General features: G+C 41.8%; 1 protein-coding gene across 1 annotated transcript in view; it reads left to right on the top strand.

Moving 5' to 3' along the window:
- The window catches only part of LOC135211075 (nuclear pore complex protein Nup133-like), a 255460-nt gene extending 244153 nt beyond the window's left edge, over nucleotides 1–11307 (top strand). The window contains exons 20-21 of the mRNA XM_064244133.1: nucleotides 9194–9416; nucleotides 11004–11307. Of these exons, the coding sequence (XP_064100203.1) occupies nucleotides 9194–9416; nucleotides 11004–11140 (360 nt within the window). The 3' untranslated portion in view covers nucleotides 11141–11307. The remainder of the gene's footprint in view (nucleotides 1–9193; nucleotides 9417–11003) is intronic.
- The last annotated feature ends 8195 nt before the right edge of the window (nucleotides 11308–19502 follow it).

Raw genomic sequence — 19502 nt, 5'->3', positions numbered from 1 at the left:
TCCAACCATAGTTGGACAGGTGCATACAGCAGGTCTCTACTAACCTTACCGTTAGCTGAGTTACTACACTCCGCTTCAACTGGACCTAGTCCGGTTCGCTTGTGCTTAGGTTTAAGTTATTTTTAAGTTATCTTAATTATCTTAAACCAATCCCCCCCCCCCTCCCTATATTGTACCGGATCTTTCCGGGATTATAGCCTATTCAGGCAATGCAGGGAGGGGTTATGCCCAAATTTTTTCCGAGCTCCGGCATGTAACGGAGTTCTTTTGCCTTTTAGTCTGTAAGTGTTATCCCTCTAAGATACTCATGTGTCTTCCCACTTACAGGCCACCAACTGTGAGCATCCGGGATGTTCCGCTACACTTCAGGACCCTGTGGACACGAAGTTTGCCGGTCCATGCTCCATGCGCGACTCCGCACGGTGACATCCAGGTCTGGTACCATGAAACGTGTACCATATGTTACGATCTGGTGAGCCAGCTTTGGAAGGCGTAAGTATTCCACCTCCAGTAGCTGCTTCGCTTCTTTTAGTACTTAAGTTTCCATCATTTATTAACTTAAGACATCTAGTTTAAGTTATACTCTAAGTTTTAGTTCTAAGTGATTCTTAAGTCTAAAATACGTCCTCTCTTACAGGCTCCGGCAGTAAGAGATACAGCACTGGCTACCCTGCGGGCCTGGGTCGGAGGTTTTGGCAAGAACGCCGCCAAGGGTCAGCCCTACATTCTTGAGAAGCGTCTGGCATTGCTCATCTTTCCCGGAGGCAGGGCGACGGGTACGTCGACCCGTAGATGCGGACCCGTCTATTGCCATTCATCCAACAACAGCTGGCGGCCTCTTTAACCGAACAAGACCAGGATATCTCCACGGATGTCGCTACCCTGGATATTAATGTTGAACCTATGGTAGGTATAGACGACCTGTTGGTCGAGGTAAGTAATGCAGGTACCCAAGGGTCTCCCTTGAGTCTGACTGTCTCTTCTACTCCTGCAACTTCTCCATCCTTCCAAGGCTTTACGGCTGATGAACTGTATACTCCTCCTGAGGCTTCGGTTAGGCCTAAGATCAAGTCTAAAATAATGACCTTGACTAAGACGTCATCGTCTTCGAAGAAGACGTCCTCGTCTTCTTCCTCGCGTAAGTCTCCGGCTCGTAATCCCGCCCAGACAGGTCTAAAGGCTCTAGCTCCGGCTCTAAGTCCTCGAAAAGTAAACCAAGGAGAGATCTCGTACCCCGGCAGTTTCACCAGTTCCGCTACCTTTGGTTCCTATTCAGAGCCTACCCTCCACCTCCGCAGCAGCTCCGGCTTTGGACTCCAATGCTGGCCTGTTGCAACAGGTGGGCGATCTAGTGGGTACCCTTAAGTAGTATGTAGGAACAAATGATATCTCGCCTATCGGACAGAATCACTTCTCAGGATTCTATTATAGCCGGTCTAAGAGAAGCCCCTCTAGCCTCTCCCTCAACCTCCAACACTAGTGGATCTCAGCTTCCCCCGTATGACTCGCTGCCCGCTTTCTCCATGAACAATCCTTGGAGAGTAGCGTCATATGCCCCCTTCCAGGATGGTCTTATCTCCATACCGGAGTTCGGAACTCGAAGAATAGAGGACTTCGAGTTCTACCCGGAAGGCCTACAGCCTCCTTTTATAGGCTACGCAAGGCTCACGCCTTCGGCTATGGTTCGGGACGATAGGGTACCAAAGGAGACAGTCCTCTATTCTAGAGACCAGGCTCAGCGAGAATGGCTCAGATGTTTAGAGGACATGGATTGTTCAAACACCAAAGTACAACCATTTAAAAGTCCCTTTACCATTTTCACAATGGATGAAAGTACCCCGCTCCCGTTCCTAACCAAGATAGCAAGGTCGACCATCTCAGCAGCTCAGAAGGGGGAACCCATGCCTCAGTTGAAAGAAGCAGATCCCACATCTCCATTGCTCCCTTCAATCGGAGAATTGTGGGAAGACTTGCCAAATACATTCTCAGCTGGCAAACTCAAACCTGACTGTGCTATGGAGCAGTTTGGCGAAAAGCTACCCAGGCTCCCAGATAGTCTTATTCAGGCTGAATTTGACTCAAAATCACGACTAGCCAGATCAATCAACTCGATGGCTATGTCTGAGGTAGCAACCATGGCTTATGGTTCAGAACCAATTTTTAAGCTTATGACCAAAGCCCTGACTCAAACGGTGCAGTCAGATATGTTCGAGTTTGCCACTGCTAGGACGAATTGTAGGAAGCATGTCCTGCTAGAGGCAACCATTCGTCACGAACCGAATAGGTTACTCTCTTCCAACATCTGGGGCGCAGATCTCTTCCCAGAGGCCATGGTTAAGGAAGTACAGGCAGAGGCTACGAGGTTGAACCAGAGCCTTAAAGACCGTTGGGGTCTTACGGCTAGGAGGAGGCAAGACCTGACACCTAAAGGTAAGGGACAAAGGAAACCCAGACGTTTCCAACCTTACCAAAAGAAACAACCGCGCTTCCCCCAGCAAGTTCCAGCTGTGCCGTTAGTGCAGACAGCCCAACCCTCCACGTCTAAAGGTCAATCACAACCTATTTATGTGATATCCCCTCAGCCTTCAACCCTCCACCTCATATGCCATCTCTCCAGCTTACAATCAAGCCTTCGAGAGTCAAGCTTCTCAGAAGTATGACCGCTCGGCAAGGGAGGCAGAGGTAAGCGGTCCTTTCGTGGAAGAGGATCGGGAGACCCCTTCAATAGGGGAAAGCACTTCAGAGGAGGCCGAGGTGGTTACAAGAACCAATGAAGAACTTCAGGTAGGAGGGAGGCTGTTTCACTTTCGCCACTGGTGGAACTTCAGCCAGTGGGCTCAGAGCATAGTGTCAAAAGGGCTGGGTTGGAGCTGGTTGACGAACCCACCTCCAGCCAGACCTTTCCGTCAACTTCCTTCCAAAGAATTGACAGAATACGCAGAGGACCTCCTTCAGAAAGGAGCTATAGCCAAAGTCAAGAGGTTAAAATTTCAAGGTCGCTTGTTCAGCGTGCCAAAGAAAGGCTCAAACAAAAGAAGAGTAATCTTAGACTTGTCCCGCTTAAACTTAGCCATCCGCTGCGACAAGTTCAAGATGCTCACGATCTCACAGGTGCGGACCTTACTTCCCCGTGGGGCCGTCACCACCTCTATCGATCTTACAGACGCCTACTATCATATCCCTATTGCAAGACACTTCCGTCCATATCTGGGATTCAAGATAGGAGACCAGACATTCTCCTTCAAGGTAGTTCCATTCGGGCTCAACGTGGCACCCAGGGTGTTCACGAAGCTAGCGGAAGTAGTAGTACAACAGCTCAGAGCGCAAGGGATTATGGTAGTGGCGTATCTCGACGATTGGTTGATCTGGGCCCCATCAGTCGAAGAATGCAACAAGGCCACACTGAAAGTGATCCAGTTCCTAGAATATCTAGGATTCAAGATAAACAAATCCAAGTCGAGACTCACTCCAGAGTCAAACTTTCAGTGGCTAGGCATTCAATGGAATCTATCCTCACACACTCTGTCGATTCCATCTACCAAAAGGAAAGAAATAGCGAAGTCAGTCAAGCAATTTCTGAATCACAAACTGGCATCCAGGAGAGCTCAGGAAAGGATCCTCGGCTCTCTCCAGTTTGCATCAGTAACGAACATCTTGATGAAAGCCAAATTAAAAGACCTAACCAGGATCTGGCGCTCACGAGCAAATGTCAGGTCCAGGGACAAGCTATCCTCAGTGCCTCTGATTCTAAAGAATCGGCTTCGACCGTGGGCAAAAGTCAAGAATCTATCAGTGTCAGTACCCCTTCAGTTCCCTCCACCAGGGATCACCATCCACACAGACGCGTCCTTAAGCGGCTGGGGAGGGTACTCCCAAGTCAAAAAGGTTCAAGGGATTTGGTCACCTCAGTTCCGTCAGTTTCACATAAACGTACTGGAGGCAATGGCAGTATTCTTGACTCTGAAAAGATTACTCCCACCAAAGTACTCCCACATAAAGCTAGTCCTGGACAGCGCAGTGGTAGTACATTGCATAAACAGAGGAGGCTCCAAGTCACGTCATCTAAATCACGTCATGATAGCCATCTTCTCCCTGGCAGACAAATTCAGTTGGCATCTTTCCTCCACCCACATAGCTGGAGTCAGAAACGTCATAGCAGACGCCCTATCCCGATCATACCCCTAGAGTCGGAATGGTCACTAGACGACAGTTCGTTCCAATGGATCCGTTCAAAGAGTCCCATAGGCTTCATGGTGGACCTATTCGCATCCCAAGCGAACCACAAACTACCGTGTTATGTAGCCCCCAACCTGGACCCTCTGGCTTACGCCACGGACGCCCTAGCTCTAGACTGGAACAACTGGGGGAAGATTTACGTCTTCCCTCCAGTGAATCTCCTTATGAAAGTATTGGACAAACTCAGGACATTCAAGGGTCAAGTGGCTCTAGTAGCCCCAGACTGGCCGAAGAGCAATTGGTACCCCTGATTCTGGAACTGGGCCTTCGTCCCCTTCGGATCCCCAGTCCCAAGCTCTCCCAGTCAGTACAAAACGAAGACTGTGTTCGCTTCCTCAGGGATTCTCAAAACCCTAACTTTATGGATTTCATGAAGTTTGCGGCTAAAAGAGATGCGAATATTGACCCCTCAGAATATTCTCTTCTTGGAATCCGATAAAAGGGATTCAACTTTGAGGCAGTATGATGCTGCTGTCAAAAGTTAGCAAACCTTCCTTGAGGAGAGTTCCAGATATCAGAATCATGACAGTTAATTCAGCTATATCCTTCTTCAGATCCTTATTTGAAAAAGGTTTAGCAGCTAGCACGATTTACGACAAACAAGTCAGCCTTGAAAAAGATATTTCAATTTGGATTTAACATAGACTTGACGGATACCTACTTCTCGTCTATTCCTAAGGCATGTGCTAGACTTAGGCCTTCTGTGAGGCCTACGTCAGTTTCATGGTTCTTAAACGATGTTCTAAAACTGGCTTCCGAACCGATAATGACACATGCTCGTTTATGATGCTCCTAAGGAAAACCCTATTTTTATTAAGCTTGGCTTCAGGAGCAAGAATTTCAGAACTGTCGGCTTTGTCCAGAGATCCGGATCATATTCAATTCCTTCCACAGGGGAAGTACTACTTTCTCCGGAACGTAGCTTTTTGGCAAAAAATGAAGATCCTTTGATGAGGTGGGAACCTTGGAAAGTTTTACCTCTTCCACAAGATGTATCCCTTTGTCCAGTTTCAGCCTTACGAGCCTTTCTATCCAGGACCTCCTCATCCTCATCGGGGCCCCTCTTTAAGAGGGAAAAAGGTGGAACTTTATCCATTAAAGGCATCAGGCAACAAATCCTGTACTTTATCAAACAAGCCAATCCTGACTCTTTCCCAAAAGCACATGATGTCAGGGCAGTAGCCACCTCAATTAATTATTTCCAACACATGAACTTTGATGAGTTGAAAAAATATACCGGATGGAAATCGCCGACAGTGTTCAAACGCCATTACCTTAAGTCCTTGGAAGCTCTGAAATTTTCAGCAGTAGCAGCGGGAAACATAGTTTCCCCTGACTCTAGTTAATTTGTAGTAGAAGATTCAGTCCTCCTTTCTACCTGCCTCACCCAACGGTTCGTCTATTCCTACAGTGTTCTTTTACATTCACCTTGTGCCTTAGCTGCTTTTTAATAAGGTAGTGAGTGCCCCTTATTTTTGTGCTAGGGACACTCACAGATGATTATGCATATTGATCTCATGGATGTTACCCCCTTATTTTTATGCTAGGGGATACATCTCATTTATAATGGTTACGGGTTTTGTATATTAAGTCATATACATTCCTTATATATATATTATCATTGTTGATTAATTTGATTGTTTGAATTGCTATTATATTTTGATACATGCCTTTACACAGATACCATTCTGTTACATGTAAGCCAATTTACCTCTGTACATATGTAAATTACCTTATGTTAAGAAACATGTTTAGAATTAAGGGTAATTTGAAGCATATTGTTACTTTGTATCACTGTGTATTTGTATCTTTTTAGCAATTATATTCTTTTTATTTTTACTTTATTTTATTTGAGACCTATGATTATTTATTGCTTTTGTTTACAATCTTGTGCTATTTCTCTGGTACGATTTCGCGCAGCGACACGAGCTGAGCCCAGAAAAGGGATTTTGACGTAAGGAAAAATCTATTTCTGGGCGATTGGCTCGTGTCGCCAGCGAAATCCCACCCTACCCATCCCTTCGCCAAGATTGTCTGCTAACTTCAGGATGGCCACCAGGGGCGCAGCAGTCGACAGCATGGGATGGAGTAGTAGTAGTACGAGCTGCTCACCCTGTGGGTCGGCTCCCCTCTTGGAGGGATTTGGTAGTGGGAGATTTCTATGGCATTTGGCTCGTGGTTGTGGTCTCACTCGGCCTAGTGTTCATACCGACACCCTCCTGGAGGGTGAGCGAGTCAGTTATACTGACCTTTTTCTTTATTTTATTTATTCTCTGGTATGTGTTAGTACATTTACCCTAGAAATAATAGATTAAAGGATATTTCGCTGGCGACACGAGCCAATCGCCCAGAAATAGATTTTTCCTTACGTCAAAATCCCTTTTTTGCCTTGTTTTGGTGTTGGAATATGTCTTGTCTTTTTCAGTATCAGCAAGGTTGTTATGTTGTAATAGTATTTAGCCCTTTCAAGTTGTGGTTTACCAGCTGTATTTGCAGCCTGGTTCTCCTAGGGTTAATATTTGTAGCTTTTGTGTACTTTGTTAGACAATGTTGTATGGAGAAAATTTGGAAAATACATAAAGGAAAGAAGGGGAAAACACGTAAAGGAATTGGAACATGAATGTAATTATATATTTCTTAAAACTACTAAACTATTGTCGCCTTAGGTAAGCATCAGTAAAAGAAGTCCATGGAAGTCTGTAGTTAATTCCTAATGCCTGTTGACTTGGGCTTAAGATTAAGAAAGTAAGAGTTAAATTTATTTCTGAATGGTCTACTTTTCATACTGTAGCATACAGCCAGAACTTTTACAGTTTTAAAAATCAACAAGTATCAGTAAAGTGAAGGCAGATTAATGATGGATTACAAGTACATTGAGTGACTGGTCTTTGTCATTATTTACAAAATTATTCTTCCATCACAGTGCCTGCATATATTATCCATATGTGTATAAATATGTCACAGATTTGGAAAACAACTTAAATCACAACTGAAATAAATACTACTAAATATCAATAATTAAAAATTTCAGTATATCTTGGCTAATTTTACATTAGTCATTAATGACTAATGTTTTTCATCACTCATCCATTCACAAGAGGCACGCTATATCTTGTCCAAGTGTTGGTTGATCTCTGCCCATTGCTGAGGTATTACCCCTATCGCAGCTCTACTATTTATGATCCTCTGATCTATCTTGTTCCTAATTTCTCTGCTAATCACATCAAACATTCACAGAAGCTGGAGCTCATAGCTTTTTAACCTCCCAGCTCAATAGCAGTTCAGATTAATTATGACTGATGATTTTGTAATGAAACAACTTAAGTTTTTAAAGTAAAGATACCTTTTATAGAAATCCATTGATCATAAAAATTGCCCAGCTCCAATTACTCTCTTAATATATTCCAGAAATTCAGCACATTTTTATTTAGCTACATATTCTGCTTCTGTCTCCAAGAAATCAGAAAATGTTTGAGGAAATTTTATACTGTGAATAAAGCCAATTTTGGTTAATGGGCTTGTATAGAAAATTAGTTTGTTCATACGCGAACAAACCCTCGGTCTTAACAATAGGATAATTTCTAGGGCCTAACTGGATCCGGTAAAAAAGTAGATGAAAGCAAGGAATCTTGTGGTATCTGGCAACGCATGCGTAGATCGGGTGAAGAGTGGTCAAACGCCGAACATCTATGCCAGTCTTTCTTTACCGCCTTGGGACGAGAGTTGGGTTTTTTCCTATCTTGGCCTTTTTCCTGGTTTTTGCCCATTTTTTTCCTTTAGTGTGTTTGTGTGTGTTTTTATCTAATATTATGGCTCCTTCTGCTCCTTCTCAACGTCAGCGTTGGTTCCCCGGAATTCCTGGATTCCCGTGTTCTTGTTTCTTGGCTTCGTCAGTGACGGACCCTCACATCACTTGCAGTAGGTGTCGTTCCAATTTTTGTACGATTATGAATCCTTGTACGGAATGCCGGGCATGGCCTTTGGAGCAGTGGAGGAAATTTTATGGTAAGAGTGAACATCGGAGAGTCTCCACTTCCTTCTTGGGAGGGCTTTTCTACTATTCCCCATGTTTCGTCTTACGCAGTAGTCAACCCCCATAGTAGCGTTGCTCCTGCTTCTCCTTCCTTTTCTTTCATTGATTCGTCGATGGAAGTATCGGGAGGTCGCCAGGGTATTTTTGTAATGTAGCCCCCTCTTCTTCGGGAGTTTTTTCGGTTCCCAAGAAGGATGAGGGTTACGAAGGCCGTTTCGGAACGGATTAATTTCGTAACCTGAGGCACTACTGTAGTTGGTTGTAGACCTGACTTCTAGGTAACCTGAATTGCCAGTCTTTAATGAAATTAGCTGAGTCATTGTAGATGTTTTATTTCTTATAGACTCAACAGTATCATCAACCAGTTTCTACCTGTAGAGTATATACAATTATAGATTCTTGTGTTGATTTTGGGTGAACAAAGAAATATTGCCCAGTTGTTTAATCTTTGCTGACAAGTCCCTTTTTGAATACTGTACACAAAAGTTGTGAGGGCCAAGAAATGGTCATTTTTCATTTCATGAGCATCAGTTCACCTTCTTAAAACAGACTCCTGTCCTTCAGGAAGATTTGGCATGGTGCCATAGATTTTTATTGTCTGTGTACCAGGGAGCCCTTATTTGTTGTATTAATGGCCCCAAAGCCTAAAAGTAATTTTAATTGTTCCTTATTCATGACTAGTATCATTTCCATTACTTTTCGGATGGGATCCAAAAATACCTGTACCTGTTGAAGTAACAGAATCCTTGGGTTACATTATTAGTACAGTACAAATAAAAAAGGTGTGTTGTAATGTGGAGCTTGAACTGTTTTATTCCCTATAAATTATTTTAATCTGAATACATTTATCTTCTTGTCTATTTATAAGGTTGTTAATGCTGATAAAATTAGCTGTATTTTCAAATTTAAATTTTTATTCCGTAGCTATACACTGGTGAAGAAAATACTTATGCCAATGAGTTTGATTTCAAGAAAGCATTAGATTTGCTGGCATTTGTACCTGAAGATGATGTTGGTGATCTTAAGAAGCTCATTTGGGTAAGGGCAGTTTTACGAAATTCATGGGAGCACATGGATACGGATAACCCCTTGGAATCCATCAGTGAGACTCTGCTGTTTAAAACTATAGAACTGGCTTTTACACAAGGTAAGGTGATTAGTATTTTAAAAGAAGCTTTAGAACCCCTTTTTCTAACTATGCTTTAACATGTTTTAGCCTAATATTAAGAGGAGCCTAAGGCTAAGGGTTAAGAAAGTTATCAAAAAACAAAAGTTTTTCAATATAATGCCATTATTTTTAATATTCTATTCATGCATCTGGCAAATGCCAGGCACTACATTCTCCAATAGAGGAAAAAGGTGATCTGCTGGTCCTGGTATGTTAGCATATGTACTATTAGTTTTATCAGGTCCCAAGTAGTAACTGTCTCACTTCTTGTGTTGTTTGAAAATCTGTTGAAAAGAACTGTGGAATCAAGGATTGTGTACCCTAGTTAAAAGTAATGGATTTGTATTAATAAACAAAAGAAAGAAGTATACCACAATAACTTTAAGAGAAAATGTGTCAACAAATAGACAGGTAATGAGGCCACAGTGAGATTGTGGTGACTCAAAACATAATAGATATGTATTTCAAGTTCATGGGGTGTGGAAGTGGTAGGCTGAAGCAGTTGCACCTCTATAAACCCAAAATCTTCGGATGCCAGTGTGTGCTCACACAATGAAATTATGGCTCAGATCACTTTAAAAACATTTGTGTCAGGAACATTTGTTTTAACAATGATTTCCTACTCTGCAGTAGTACACATACAGTGCAATTTTACTTTTTTTTTTTTTAGCTACAAATCTTAAAATTTCAGAGCATATGCTCACACAATGAAACAAATTTATTTTTAAAGGATTTATGTAAGGAACTGTTTATACATTGTAATTGCCCATTCTTGAATCAAAAGCATAGTACATATACTTTCAATTACACTTTTATCTAACTAAACACCATAGAATTTCTGAGCATGTGATTGCACTTTTAACATGATAAAAAAATGCTCATACTTTCAAAACCAAAAACGCAAAAGTATGAAAACAATTTTTGTTTATTTTGCTGAAGTGAATAGCATTGTCTAAATTAAGGTTTGTTTAGTTGAGATACTAGTGTTATATGTGTTTAGTGTTTTTAAATTAATTTATTGGTGTTCATACATACTCTGTATTGAGTGTTGTTTAATTCATGAACCATTAACTTTTAATGAGGGAGGGGCAGTAACCCTACTCTCAAGTCTCTATTTATCCATGCATGGGGTCAGTTTGAGTATATTTACATACTTTTTATGGTAGACATCTGAAATGTAATGGTACCTTTGCTTTTCTTCAGTTACCATAATTATGAATGGAACACATCTTACCCCATGAAAGAAAATAAGAAATTAAAATCATGAACATGAATGCATCTCCCAATGTTTCCACTTCTGTTTTAGGTTAAATGCTCTTTGAACAAATTTTGGCCAAAGAAAATAACAAAATTTGCTACCACCAATGCATAGCAATATTATGGACAGGTCATGTCAAGACTTCCATTCAATGTACGGTAAAAGTACAATATTAGGCAAAAGTCAGTGATAAACAGTTTGAAGTTTATGCCAGAAATAGTTTCTTAATATAATCTAAACTTCATTAATCCATTAGCCTGTTTTGATCGCAGTAATAAATTTATCCTTGTTTTGTATTTGAAATGCAGGTAGTGAGGTACAGGAGCTGTTAGTTCCAGCAGAAGATTTGCTCACAAGTGATGAATTAGGTGGCCTTAAAGAGGATGTCACATTCAAGTTCTTGGTTAATGCAGGTTATGAAAAAATAAACCAGTTACTTGGGTAGTAATACAAGAAAGAATCAACTGATCAAATTCTACTGAGCTTTTTATTTGGAAATTAATTTTCAAGTTCAGTCTATTAGTATTTTAGGTTTCTTACATTTGATGTACCTGACATTTGTATCATAACTTTCATTGATCTTTTGTAGTATTGAATAAATATCTGAAACTAGTTTTGGTTCATAAATCTTTTATCATACCTCAACTTATTATCATATTTCTTTACTCATCCATAGGATTATTATAATGGCTTTTTAAACCATACTTCTTATTTAGATCTGATGCATTTATAGATAAATTTTATTTTGATAAGTGTATAGTGCTGTTAGATTTAGGCTAGAATAGTTTAAGCTATAAATATGCAACAACTGTGTGATGTCTTAATGTTCAATTGGACTAAATTATTGGCTAATAATGTTTAGATTTTGTTTTACATCGGAAAGTCAGACCCTTAAACATCTGATAAGTTGAGGGTTTTCTGTATTGACCAAAGGAGTTATTGATACTTTTTCATTTCATGCATTTGATGGCATATATGCTACATTTATAAGAATGGCTCTGAGGTTGCCTGTACGCTGTTATCAGTGATCCTCATTACTGTAAGCTAATCTTATTCCAGATGTCATTACTATGCAGCCTGACTCGTTATAATAATCTTAGTTGGTTAACATTGTTAATTATTATTATTATATTATTATGCCAGTACTGTTCAAGTAATTATCATAAAGTACTGGCAGCATTTGTCTGTACCAGCTGATCCATCATATCACAATGCATCAGCTCAGTCTGTTTTAGTAGATTCCATGGTTAGTGTACATTAAATCAAAGTTTGTGTTTGAATAGGCCTAAAATCAGATGTTCAGAAGGCCATATTCAACCAGGCTTACCAAATTTATGGCTTCTCTAATAATTAATAAATTTTATTTCCTATCATTAATAACCACTTTCTAATTCATGCAACTACTAACTATTTTAGGTTTGCTGAAGTTAGTTATCATAACTATTGCACATCCATTAAGAGTTGCATTAAAGTTGTCAGCTTGTTAAAAACTGTTAATTCTAAATGGTAACTAACTTGAGTAAAAGTGTAATGAATTTTTATTCATCTTTCATGCGATTGAGGTCGTAAGAAATGATACAGTCACCTCTCAATTAACATGTTTAATTAACAAGTTTTCGGTTTAATGCGAGCTAGAAAATATTTTAAAATTTTAAAAAAACATGAAAATTTTGATGTAATGCGAATTGGTGTCCGAGCATTGTTTTCAAATCACCCGTGCATCAGTGCTGCAGATGTCGGCCGTTGACATAAACAAAGACATTTCAGTGATGGTGTACATGGTTCTTCAAAAGCCTGTATGCAGTTCGAGCCGGGACTGCACAAGTGTCGTTGCTTGATGACGCCTGGGAACCTTCAGTCGCAGGGTCTTCGAGTTTGAGATTTCTCTCCTACCAATAATGTCCAGAATGCTAGGCTTCCTCGGGAAGCTTCATCAGTGTTGTGCAAAAGGAGGATGATGCTGCCAAGCCTTTTTCTTCAAGTCATTGGTCACCATTGCCAGAGCAGGAGGAGGGAGACACTCAAAGAGTTTTTGTCTTCCTTCGCAGAGGTTGTTGATCTCATTCGTGAGTTAAACAAACTTGAGTGTGGGATGTAGGCTCAGTCTTCTACACCCTTACATGCATAGAGGCCTTGCTGGGTGCCAGTCAGGATCCTAGGACTTCTTTTGAACTTCCCCTGTCGGGCCACGCTCGGTCTGTCTTTCAACATGTGAAAGTTTTGGTGTTGGACCGAGATGGCTCTCTGCATTCCAAGGAGTCATCCAAGTTTCTTCCTCCTCCTCGCGTGCGACAGGAAGTACTTCTCGACTAATGTACTTCATTTGATGCCTCATCACCTTAACCTGGACATGATGCGACTTAAACATGGCCTCATGACTTGACTTGTGGTCCACCGCGTTAGCCAAAATTGCCTTGCTTCAGATAGGTCTGTAGGAGGTTTAGTTCTTCCTCACTCACTAGGCTGTTGCAGACCTTAGTGCAAACTTGTGGGCCAACCTCCTCCTAGCCAGGAGACGTGGATCTTGATTTGCAGGTTCTGTTCCCAAGGACTGAATTAGAGAATACGATTGACCGACAACGGCAGATATTAAGGACAGGTTAGTTCATTAAACAGTATCCAAGTCGGAGGCACGTTCACGACACCCGCCGCCTCCTTCCTCCTCAGCGACAGGTCAGAAGATCTTCGCCTATTAAATCCTCCAAGGGTTCTGCTTCGGCGAGGGTTTCTCAGTCCCACTCTCAGGGTAAGTCTAGCAAGCAGCAGCGTCCCTTTCAATCCCACCCTTACAAGCCTGGAAGGGGCTCTAGAGAAAGGGGCAGAGGGGGTCGTCAATAGAGTGGGCGCCTCTCCCTCTCTTTTGCCATGAGCAGGGGGATGTCTGGCAGGCCAGTGGGCTAAGTGGTAAAGTTATGGAGTGGAGAAATGGGTGGCATATCTACTACCATTCAACTTCTCTACCCCCCTCTCGGACAGACCCTTTCTCAATCAGACTTATGCTCGCGACTCCCTAAGTTCTTAGCCCTTTGGGAGGAAGTGTTGAAAATGCTGAACAAGGATGCTGTAGAGGAAGTAATTTGTCCTTCTCCAGGGTTCTACAGTCCCATTTCCCTAGTGCCAAAAGCGATAGGCGACTGGCAACCAGTAATAGACTTTTCCATCTTGACTCATTTTGTCAGGAAGACAAGGTTCAAGATGGAGATGCCACGGATATTGTTAGCAGCAGTAAGGGACAACAACTTCTTGCTGTCAATAGACCTAAAGGATGCTTACTTCCAGATCCCTATTCACCCTTTGCCCAGGAAGTTTCTTCACTTCACTCTGGGAGAGCAAGGTCTGTGCTTTGGGTTGACTACATAACCTCAGGTGTTCACAATGGCATTGCCCTCGCCTCGGCATGGTCTCATGCTCAAGAGATTCGCCTGTTACAGATACAGCTACAGTAGCGTCGAGAGTTTTTTCATCAGACCTGAGGTTGGAGAAGTTGCGGTTAGTGGCACGCAAGTTCCTATCACAATCAGAACAGCCAGCTCACTAGCGGCAGGTCCTTCTGGGGATTATGTCCTCTCTGGAGAAGCTGGTCCCTCATGGTCGTCTTCATCTTCGGTCTCTGCAATGGAGATTGAAAGACTAATGGTCCCTGGCAGGAGATTCCCCTCTTCAGAGTGCTTCTGTCTGAAGAGGTGTGGCAAGACCTTCATTGGTGGTTGGACGACCAGAATCTGTTGGTGGTTATCCCTCTGCATTCTTCCCCTCCAGACTTTATTCTGTTTTCAGATGCTTCTATCACAGGTTGGGGTACTCATCTAGGGGACCTCATTGCATCAGGCGTTTCGGGTGCGGAAGACAAGCGGCTACACATCAACATTTTGGAGCTGAAGACAACTTTTCTGGGTCTGAGAGAGTTTCAGGAGAAGGTAGAGGGTCATTCAGTGGTTCTGATGTCCGACAACACAGTGGTTGCCTATATGAACAAACAGGGTACTCATCTAGGGGACCTCATTGCATCAGGCGTTTCGGGTGCGGAAGACAAGCGGCTACACATCAACATTTTGGAGCTGAAGACAACTTTTCTGGGTCTGAGAGAGTTTCAGGAGAAGGTAGAGGGTCATTCAGTGGTTCTGATGTCCGACAACACAGTGGTTGCCTATACGAACAAACAGGGGGTCTAGTGTCTTGTCACCTCCATTCGTTGATGGTCGAGTTACACCATTGGGCAATTGACAACTTGGTGGGGCTCTCTGCTAGATACATCCAGGCAAGAGGAATGTGGTCGCCGACAGACTAAGTCATCGAGACCAAATCCTGGGCATGGAGTGGTGTCTGCATCAGGTCGTGGCAGACAGGCTCTTTCATGTTTGGGGAAGGCGTATGCTAGACCTCTTCTCGACTCATTTCAACAGGGAGCTGGAAGTTTACTGTTCAGTGGTTCAAGATCCTGAACAGGGTAATGAGTTCTTGAAATCTCAGGATGACTTTGGTAGCTCTTTTGTGGCCGCAAGCGGAATGGTTACTGAACCTTCTGTCGCTTCTGTCAGAGGTTCCAAGAGAGATTCCCCTGTGGTGGCAGCAGCTTTGCCAGCCTCGTGTCGAAAGGTTTCACCAGTTGGTAGAATCCCTGTCTTTCACGGGTGGAGACTATCAAGTATCTCCTCCAATCGAGAGGTTTTTCTCAGGGGACAGCGGGACGTATGTCCAGTTACTTCAGGAAGTCCTCTTCAGCAGTTCACAAGGGGAAATGGGCAGTCTACTGTGGTTGGTGTCATCAACAGGGTATCTCCACTCAAAACCTCTGTTCAGCGTATAGCAGATTTTTTTATCTTCCTTAGAGATGAAAAAGTCCTTTCTGTTTGTGCTATCAGGGGCTACAGAGCAGCGTTAGGTTTGGCGCTACGTTTGAAAGACGTGGACATCTCTTCACCTTGGGAGATCTTGTTGTTTATGGGTTTTGAGCAGACCTGTTCTACAAGGGAACTCAAGCCTCCAGCATGGAATGTTTTGCTTTTCCTGAGAAGTCTCATTCAAGCCCCATTCGACCCCTTGCATTGATCATCAGACAGGGATTTGATGCGGATGACAGTTTTCCTGTTGGCCTTGGCTTCTTTGAAAAGGGTTGGGGAGCTTCATGGCCTAAGTTATGATGTGAAACATACCAGGGGTTGGGGGTCTGTGACCTTCGAGTTTGTCCTGGAATTCGTGGCCAAGACCCAGAATCCCTTGGTGCATAGTCATAGGTATAAGTTCCTCTGCCATTTAAGAAAAATTTTGCTGTTCATGGGATTTTGAACGCTGGTACCTGGTTTGTCTATCCACGTTCGCTTGTTTTGACCTAAGAGTTGTTGCCCACAGGTCTTTAGACATGTTTTCCTTGTGGTCCTGTGGTGGCTGCCTAACAAGTTGTGTAATTCACCCAGTGCCCTTCATGGGGCAACTTTGTATCTTACCTATGATGATTGTGTGGAAGAGAGAATGAGTGAGTTGGCTTGTCTCTTTCTTTCGCTTTGTTCCTTTCTTCTTCCTAAGGGCTGCTTGAGGAAGACATGTCATATGCTGGACTGGTCTGTTACAGGTAAGATAGTCATACCAATAGTCATTTTGCTTTATGTTGTTGGAATAATCAAACCCTCTATTTAGTAGTGAATTCTCTTCTCTCTCTAGCAAAGGGGAGTGAGGAGTGGTAACAAACCCCTGTGGCTATATGGTTTGTTATACGAATAGTCAAAATTTTCTTTCATTCCCTAGATGCAATGAATCTGCTCATAATCATTGTGTTTCAACCCAGGTGGCTAAGTTGTTAGATAACAGTTTATCTAGCTTCTCAGGGCATGGAGCCACCTTCTTTAGAACTTGTTCTTCTACAAAAAGTGGTCAGGTGGGTTAACTCCCAGCTGTTTTAGGGTACTTGTACCGCCCACCAAGTATAAGTCTATCCTATTGCTAAGACTGAAGGTTTGTTCCGCACATGAACTAATGACAAATTTTTAATAAATTTGTATTTTTCATAGCTAACAAAACTGAGGGCGTAACGTTTTACTGCCCACCTCTAGCCGCCCCTCTCTCTTTTATTATATTTCCTGGGTTGGAGAAAATACTGAAGAGCCACAATATCCGGTGTGCGGTCTCTAACCAGCTATCACTTTGTACGTGCAGGAGTTACCAGATCTCACAGATTCCTTTCTTTACAATCTTCGATTGTGTTAAACAGTTACCAGCTGGTGCTTGAAAAGTAATCCTATTGGAAAGACCTCAGACTTGTCAGCTATGAAAAATACAAATTTGATTAAAAATTTGTCATATTTGTCAAGAATAATTTATCTTTTTCTCCATGCTATTCAGTATTATTAAATTTTCATGAAGATACTGTAGTAATTGGATACCTTCATAAGTAGTACATACTTTAATGTGTAATATAATTTTGATTGCCTTTTGTAAATGTTATTTAAGGATACAATTGATCATTTTATCCCATAATAACCTGTTTCAATTATCTAGGATCCCAGCTTTTGAACAATCTAGATGTTCAGTGTTTAAATATTTAATTGCCAAATATTACTGATGCCAGTTTCTTGAATGTTAATTTGTTTTTAATACTTATATTTTTCATTCAGAGGCTCCATTCTTTAATGCTAAAAATCTACCAGACCTCTGATATGTAATTTAAAAATATATATTTAAAAAGAAAATTAGGATGGTCTGGTTTTTGTTTGTTTGTTTGTATGGTGTTTTTACGTTGCATGGAACCAGTGGTTACGTATTCAGTAACGGGACCAACGGCTTTACATGACTTTTGGACCACATCGAGAGTGAACTTCTATCACCAGAAATACACCTCATTGGAATGCCCGAAAATCGAACTTGCAGCCATTGATGTGACAGGCGAAGACCATAATGATTACGCCACTGAGACGCTGTCTGGTTTTTGTTGCCAAACAGTGCTTGGTGAAGTGATTGTTTTGTAATCAAATGCTTATCTGAGCACATACCGTTGTATGAGATCTTCAGGTTAGGAGTCTGAAGAGTTACTTACAGGGAAACCACATCTAGAGCCTAAATTAGGTAATATCAGTTGGTCTCACTTACCAAAGGATGTACTCTTTCAGTCGCAACAATCTGAACGGATCTTCAATACTCCAGTCTTCTTCTCTTAGTAGAGACTGCCATGCCAGAAGTACCAGGACCACACCTTGGTACTCTCCTATCACCGTTTCTCTCTGAAGCGGAGGAATACACAAGAAATCCCCCTGGACTAATTCTGTGAGGCCTAAGATTTCTTTTTCTACTGCCTATGTGAGGTAAGTGTCCACAGACAAGGAGAATAGAAAGAAGCTTGAGGAAGAGTTAAACAGTGATGGAGAGGAAGAAAAATTAATGTACTCTCCCCAATTCTCACAAACTGAGCTCACCTTCCACACTGAAGGATTTGTTGAGGCCAGAACCAGTGTTAAAACAGGAGGATCCCCCTTCTATACAGCAGACAATGGCAAGAGAGCTGTGGGCACAATATCAGTGGCAAACACAAGAGATGGAGGCTGGAGAGAAGAAAGCTTTTCTCTTTCACCAAGTTAACAAGGAATGGAATCAAAGGACTAGCTTGAATAATCAGAATAGGCTAGATGTATCTAAATACTCAAGGGACAACGTCTTATCTTACCGTTTCTGGGATCATCCTCAGAATCCGAAGACAAAGTAACTGCTGAAGGAACAACAGTAGTACTCTCATCTCCCAAAGAAAAATTTGGAGCAGGAGACCAATCTTTCCTAGGTAGAAAGCTATGTTACAAGGTGGCAAAGGAAAGAAAGCAATTGGAGGCGAAGCAAGAGATGTAGAAGGATCCAGCTGTGTTCCCAGTGAGCTACGCATGTCCACTGATGACGCATCTTGTCCTCCTCCCATTTTTTTTTTTTTTTTTTTTTTTTCCCCGACTAAAGTCAACTCCAATCTGCACCTTCTTTGTAAGGGAAGCATGAATGTACACACGGCAAGGGAAGTCAGGATAAAGTTTTTTAAATATTCGGACATATATTGCTCATAATGCCACACCTGGCAACTCTAGAAAGGGGCAGAGCTTCAAAATCATAGCTTTTGTTGCTTTCTAGATTTCCATTAACTTTACGCTATAAAGAATCTGTAGAAGTCCTATAATCATTTATACTTGAATGTAGAAAAAGGCTCTATATTATTCGTTAATGTTAGTTTGGTAACGTCAGTTCAGGGTAGAATATTGATCATCCTTTTTTAAAACCTACTGTGAAACCTTACTTATAAGTAATGTTTGGCACTAAACTGACGTAAACTTTATGCATAATTGAAGACGGATCTTAAACAATGAGAGAAAATGTTTTATAATTTGGACAGTACTTGTGGAAATCGTTAGGAACAATACAGTAAAGAATAAAATGTGGCAAGAGAGAGAGCACGTAAGTGTAGGCCTGTCGATCAGAGACATTTTACGGGAGCAACACGGCTGAGCCCAGAAATATTTATTACCACAAATAACTCAATATGTATTGCACAGACAGTTTTATATCATGCAAAAAATGCTGATGTGTTGGGGTATCTTTCAGCCTCGTGGCAAAGTAATGCAGTCGTGTAGGCTAACTACAAACTGCTTTGTAATGGGAGTATAGCCAGAAAATCTTTGAGCTGACATGCTACTTTAACTTTGATAAAGATTTATTTTTAAAGACAATAGCTTTGTACACAGCAACTAGCAGTCGATCCATGTCAACATCAAAGTAATCAAAGTGTGGAATCCATTATGTAAGCCAGTATCCAGTGACTTTTCTCCACCTCACATCATAGAAAA

Source organism: Macrobrachium nipponense, chromosome 4, assembly GCF_015104395.2.
Source record: "Macrobrachium nipponense isolate FS-2020 chromosome 4, ASM1510439v2, whole genome shotgun sequence".
In the NCBI taxonomy this organism is placed as follows: Eukaryota; Metazoa; Arthropoda; class Malacostraca; order Decapoda; family Palaemonidae; genus Macrobrachium; species Macrobrachium nipponense.
This window is presented reverse-complemented; position numbering and strand designations above follow the sequence as displayed.